The 6,796-nt window shown below is 42.7% G+C and overlaps 1 protein-coding gene and 1 long non-coding RNA gene across 3 annotated transcripts in view; one reads left to right on the forward strand and one right to left on the reverse strand.

Annotated features, from left to right (window-relative positions):
- The window catches only part of LOC109294021, a 1,703-nt gene extending 170 nt beyond the window's left edge, over nucleotides 1-1,533 (forward strand). The window contains exon 2 of the long non-coding RNA XR_002096450.1: nucleotides 17-1,533. This is a non-coding gene — a long non-coding RNA (uncharacterized LOC109294021). The remainder of the gene's footprint in view (nucleotides 1-16) is intronic.
- Nucleotides 1,534-1,648: 115 nt separating this feature from the next.
- The window catches only part of LOC109294020 (protein argonaute-3), a 59,821-nt gene continuing 54,673 nt past the window's right edge, over nucleotides 1,649-6,796 (reverse strand). For both annotated transcript variants that reach the window (XM_019512206.1, XM_019512207.1), the window contains one exon: nucleotides 1,649-4,712. In XM_019512206.1, coding sequence (XP_019367751.1) covers nucleotides 4,604-4,712 — 109 coding nt within the window. In that variant the 3' untranslated portion in view covers nucleotides 1,649-4,603. The remainder of the gene's footprint in view (nucleotides 4,713-6,796) is intronic.

Raw genomic sequence — 6,796 nt, forward strand, 5'->3', positions numbered from 1 at the left:
ATGAAAAAAAACAAAGGTAACCATTTGGAAAAAAAAAAAAAAAAAGATCTCTGATATCTGTACATTTATTGTTTTCATGTATATAATCTGAGCTTTTGATTCCTCTGGTACAAAAAGTGCTTTGAGAAAGAATCTATTCCCCTCAGTTCACAAGATTAAAAAATATCAAAGGTGGACAAGTCTCAAGGTACGAGTACATATGTAAACTCAGAAAGGCCTCATTTTTAAATCGAAGGAGTCTGAGCTTGGAAGCTTCACTGCTGTGAACTCAAGCACTAGTAGAAAACCAATAAGATGTATACAGAGGTGGTTACTACATAATGTCCTATGCTAGACTTCACAGGACAAGTATTTGCACATAAGAGAAATGAAAACAATTTAGGACCAATGGCATCTTGAAATAATTTGACTGACAACCTTCCAGAATCCATTCTACCTGTAAAAGCTAAGCCCAAAAGAAATACCCCTTTGGGCACTTTTAACCAGTTTAAACAGTTAAACAGCAATCTAACAATCCTGAGTAAAATTGGCCACGCTAAGTGCCCCACGAATCCAAAGCTACTTTAAACGGAGTCATCAGTCACTCTGTTAGCAGATGTTGCAAGAGTGTAACACCACAACTACAAAAGATTCTCAATGCTTCTTCCCAAATTTGGATCCACTAGTCGCTAGATCACAAATCTGGCAAAGACCTATAGTTAGCTTATTAGAAGCGCTGCCTCCAATTCTGGGAAAGTGGTTCCTAACCTTTGGCACATGTACCAGTATTATTACTTCGGGGATGTGTAGTCAGTACCAGAGGCTGCTGCACCCCTTACTCTCTACTGAGCCCCCAGCCGGTGCTCTCATTGCTTGAGAGGTTAGTGGCACTTGCTAGTACAAATGAGGTCTTAGTTTGGAAAACTGGTACACTGCCACAGAAGGCTGGGAACCATCGTTTTAGAGAGATATATGAATATGAGGCCAACTCATCTGCAAAAACAGAACCGTCAGCCTTTGCCCATGTCCCTTGCTGGGCTTGATATGGACAGTTCCTGTGAAGATGAGGGGGATCAGGTATGTCACTCAAGGTTTCCCCAAAAGCACATAAAACTTGAGAAACTTTTCTTTAAAGGAGAGCAGGTACAAAAATAAAAGAAATCCATATACTCTGAAAATACACTGGAAACTGCCACCACAGATGAGGTACCATTTGCTCCCTCCCCACCCCCCGCCCCCAACTGCAAACATCAAAATATATATGTCTTTAAACAAAGGAAGAATATCTGGCTATTTAATCTCAGTTAAAATGACAGCACCCTTTTGTTACACTTTATACTTCACACCATTAATTCTCTTCTGAAAAATGTGATACCACATCTAACTAAGCCTTGATTCCTGCTCATCTCCTCATTTCCCTAGTGCAGTAATTGTCCGCCTCCGTTTAAATAAATATAGCAGCTACAGTATCATACGTGTGTGGCCCTCACAAAGCCAGTAACTTGATATTGTAATACAAACATGTATCGGCACTTTATGTAGACATCTGCAAAACCAAGAATAGAAATTAAAACTTCCAGCTCCTCTTCACATGAAAACCAGTTCCACTTGTCCACTGAGTGAGCAGCTTAAAGTCACTTGCCCAATTAATGCGGTGGGTTTTCTAAAATTTTTTTTGTTTCTTTTTGGTGAAAGCAGCAAGCAAAATAATTTAAAACTTTCAAGCCATAGTCACTGAGTGTGGGCAGGATAGGAAACGGACAGTGTATCTGAAGGGAAAGTTAAAAATCTACTCTTTCTTTCTTTAAAGGACTTCTCATGACAAAAGCCAGGAATCCACAAGAAGTTTTTTAAAAAAGAAAATCCTCAATTTTAATTTCATAGACTAGATTTCATAGGGCTGCAAGGGACCTCGTAAGATCATCGGGTCCAACCTCCATAAAAAACCTAACCTTGGCCTTTACAGACAGGACTACTAGCTAGAGCACTCTCAAGAGGAAACTGTTCAGCAAGTCCAAGAAGAGAACTACTGAAGGGTTTATTTGGAAGTCTAGTTATTCAGTTATGCTGATCTCCCTGCAGCAGATTTATTCAAAAGGAGCTGAAACCTAAGTGCAAGAAACAGCAAAAGAACAAAGCCAGGACATTTCATTTTGCGATCTGCAGTCCCACTGATGTGCACACAACTCCCCAGTCTTTCCAAGAGCTCCTGGGCTACTTAGGGATCTGTGACATAACCCTCCTTCTCTTTTCTCCTCAGCCCCCTGAGCCATTCATACACTGCCCACAGTCATGACTATTTCCAGTGCACTTTTAAAATTCTGCAAAGAAACAAAACAGAAGAAACTTTGCATTATCTTTCTTGGTATTGGGAAAAAAAATATATGTATATACACCAAGTATTTAGTAAAACGCTTTGAGACAGTGTTGTGAACAGCACTACATACATCTTAGTACAAAATACAAAATGCACAAAATACAGTACTTTTTTCTGGCAGAAAATGGGGAAAATTCATGCTTACTGAAGCAAAATGGGCTCAGATTTTAAGCTCAAAATACAGTAAATTGGCAAACAGATTACACGAGAATGACAGGAGATAAGTCAGGTAACTTATACCAACCCACTGGTTTTCATGTGGAGAGCAGGTAGAGTTCCAAAGGGCTGGGATAACAGCAATGCCCATATAAACAAATCTGCAGTATATATATATGTATATATACTATGAACCAGTGCAAATAAAACAGTCAAAAATGCAGTTCACGAGTTTACAAAGTGCAAAACTCCCCTGATCCCCTTATTGAATAAATGCTCACCTCTGACATCTTAAATATTTCATTTTAACTTTAAAAAGTGGAATGAACAAAAGTCCCATTAAATTTGCTTCACATTTCAGTGATTTAACTTGTTAAAAGTATCCCAGCCCTCTTGTTTTATTTGTAAAGTGAAATGAAGTCACCAATACCTTAATTTTAAAAGGAAAGTCACTATGAAATCAGCAAAATTGGCTAAAAACTTCATTAACTCCTTAAGACATTTTCCTGATTAAATGTCTGATATATTTAAAGTGAGAGCATGAAAACCTAGATCTCCAATAAAAAACAGTCCACTTAATTCATATAACTTCATCTCTTCAAACCAAAGATGCAGACAGTTCCTTTGTTAAACCAAAATACAGCCCAATTGCCAAGAGTAAAGCTTGCAGGATTCAAAAAGCATGTTTGCTATTCTTTGTTGTTTTGATTTAAAAAAGGAAAAAAAAAAGATTCCCCTCAACTATAAAAACTTTCCTTTCAAAATTAAGGCATTTACTTTGTCCTTTTAAAATTGTGGAGGTGTCCATTCTCCCACAGTTAGTGGTACAAATGCCGCTTTAATACAGCTAAACGGACACAGTTTTCCTTTCAAACGGCTTATTGCACTAAAAGATAGCAAAAACAAGTTGTCAGTTTTTGTTTTTTTTAAACAAACACGGTTACATTTCTAAAAATAAAAATTGATGTTGCCCATATGTTTTGTAATAATTAAATTAAAGCATTATTATTACTCTAATAAATATAAAAGAAACAAAAGGAAGCTAAACTTCAAAAACACATACATATATGAAATCACATTAAGGTGTGAGAGGCAGCAAGTAAACTAGCAATTTTTTTTCCCCCCCTCCCCCAAAAAGACCTTATCTAGAGTTTCAGTTCTGGTGTTTACTACAAGGAACCCCGTCAAACACGGGACTTCAGATATCACATGAAGCTCAAATATGTATGCGACTTGCCAGATGGAAAATTAGTTGAAACTTCTGGACAAGATAAAACAGCAGCTTTAGTAAATTCACCAGGGAGTAAGAAGAGTTTGGATCACTACTGCCTGCACATATACTACTAGCTTTTTATTGGTTTTGTTTCATTTTAAAAGGGAACTATTGGAGCTGAGGACTCCAAGTTGTGAAGACAGACAAAAGGCAGCAGTTGGCTAAATTATGTTCGGATTAATGGACAAGTGTGCAAATACTCCTCCAATTTCTTCTAGTTAGTGCTGTACATTCAAATGTACTTGGATATGTTCACATTTGAATGTTGATGGCAATAATGAAAGCTTCATGAATATAGCTGGGGTAAAAGATAAAAACAAATCTTTTTTTTTTTTTTGCACACTCCCCTCCCCAATCCCAAAACAATCACTGTGATTCTCCTAAAGTTGTCTGTTTCTTTTTTTTTTTTCTTAATTACGTGATCAACTTTTGTTGTTGCTGTTGTTTTTTTGTTTTTTTTGTTTTTTGCAAAGAGTTGTGCTGCCGAGCAACTTGAGGTAAAGGCATAAAAGGGTTAAACTACGAGAAATAAAAAATAAAATAAAATAAAATAAAATGTGATGGCGGTGCTTCCAACAGGAGACCACGCCAAAAAAGCAGTTGGCTGGTTTCATATTGCATAATAGTGCTGTGTTCCTCGATGACGTAAACAAATCTTCCTTGCGTCAATTTAAGGATTAGCCCCTCGCCCTTGCACAGTGTCGACTTCAGCCTGATAGGAGGCGCACCCCAGAAACTGACCCCACTGGAAACATACATTGTATGTGGCTTAAATTTTCAGTTCTTCTTTTCAGTGAGTATGCTCTGATTTTATTGATCTAAGCGAAGTACATGGTGCGTAAGGTGTCTTGGTGAATCTGTACAGCCTTGGCAAGGGCTTGCGGATCTCTCCCATTGCTTTGTCCTGAAACATGGCTTCCTTCAGCACTGAAAGGCAATGTGAAAAAGTGTTAAGACATGTAGCAATGCTGAATATCTAAACTGCTGCCACATTAAGGGCACAATCTGGGAGGGAACAATAGCTAAATTGGAGCATGCTATATTCCTGGGTCCAGCGATCTGTGACTTCTTGGCTTTTAGCTAATCTTTCAGTTCCATAGCTTAGTTTGTTTCCCGACAAATAATCTTTCATGCCATGTGTTGATTATAAGGCTTTATGTTTGTAACAAACTTTGAAATTTTAGGAATGAAGGCATTTGAAAACTGTAATAGATGAATCATGCTCCTCATTCAAAACTACTTCTGGTTTCTGGATTACAATTAATGCATGCACTGAGTCCTTTACACCAGGGCTGTCCAACATCTAAGGGGCTGCATGCCAAGTGAACCACACTAGCAAGGGCTGGACACCCCAAGGATGCACCAGGGCAAGTCATAAACTCCTTGGGCTATGCAGACAACCTCCCCTTTTGATCACTGAACTACACCTGCACACTTGCCTCACCACAGCTGCACACCAACCTGGGCACCCTGCCTTCCACAGCTGCACTGTGCACTCACGCAGCTCTGGGCTCACCTCCCAGTTCCCTGAGCTGCACGAAAAGAGACTGTCCAGCCCCCTGGAGCAAGTACAGGATGCAGAAGCAAGAGGCGGAAGGGGGAGCCCAGAGACTCTGGTGGCTGTTGCAGCCACAGTTACGGCAGCAGGGCAGGAGCACAGAGGCCTCAATTTAACCCCTCAGGGATTGCACACAGCTTACAGGCTACCAGTTGGACAGCCCTGCCTTAAACCAAATCCCAAAAGCAAAAATGCAGGACAGTTCATTAAATAAAAATATGATGTTTTGAACCCAAATCATCTCATTAAATGGAAACTGGACAGCACACTACCTGCACACTGTGGTAGCAGTGGGGGAAATGTGTTTGAAGTCCAGTGCTCCACAAGATAAAAGCCAAGCTACCAGTTAAAGGGCATGTCTACACGTGCCATTAGGGGGCTTATTGCTCCTGGACACATGGTTTACACGTATGCCTAGACTGCAGCACAAAGCTGGATCACAGCAGCCCCAGCTGCCAGGGGCATGGAAGGCCAGCCTGAAAGCCCAGAGCTTCTTCAATTGGGCACAGTGTGCTGCAGAGGGGCTGGCTGGGACACAAGGGTGCTTCAGCACAGGGCTAGCCAGCAGGCAGCCTCTGAACTGAAGTACCCTTGGTGCCCTATCCCAGACATTCCCAACCACCGGGCCATGGCGGGTTGGCTGCTGGTCATGGCATGAACCTTCCGTTGAAACCCCACCATCTGTCCGCCCAAGCGAGTGGCTTCTGGGGTCACAGCTGAACTTCTGGGGTTAAAACCAGGCAGTGGGGGAGCTCCAAGAGGGAGGCAGCCAGCTCTGCACACCGTGTCCTGCTCCTACCAGACCGCAGTAAAAAAATGTTGGGAACTAGGCCCGTGCGAAGTGGCTAGTATTTGCTTCAGATTCGGCCAATTTGGAGGGACAGTGATTTGATTCAGTGATCTGAATCGGCCCCACCCAAATCAGCCCCATCTCCCACCTGCTCTCAATGGCTGCCCTGCCTGCCCCAGCTCACGGTTCTTTATAAAGCCCCCACTCAGCAGCTGCTGTTGGGTGGGGGGGGCGATCCCTGCTGCCCCCCACTGCCTTGCACTGTGTGGGTGGCTTTTCCACAAGCCCTCCAACCCCCGCCCGCTCTCCCAGTACCACCTCCCCCCACCCCCACCACTGCTGCTGGCCCATTAGAAAAATAAAGCCCCTACTCACCAGCTGCTGCCTGGAGCGGGGGGAGGGGTGATCCCTGCTGCCCCCCCACTGCCCTGCACTACTGGTGGGGTGGGAAGAGATGGCAGCTCTATCACAAGCCCCCAGAAGCCCTGAGGCCACTGCATCAGCCCATGAGTCTGGTGGGATTTTTTTGTTTTTAAAGAGCTGGGAGCTGGGGCCAGGTGGTGCAGCCATGGGGTGGGGCTGAGAGAGTTGGTGGGGGTCAGGGGACTCGTGGCAGAGCCCCCCACGCAGTGCGGAGCAGTGGGGATTGCCCCCCTGCCTGGC

Source organism: Gavialis gangeticus, unplaced genomic scaffold (genome assembly GCF_001723915.1).
Source record: "Gavialis gangeticus isolate Ggan-Ray unplaced genomic scaffold, GavGan_comp1, whole genome shotgun sequence".
Classification (NCBI taxonomy): domain Eukaryota; kingdom Metazoa; phylum Chordata; order Crocodylia; family Gavialidae; genus Gavialis; species Gavialis gangeticus.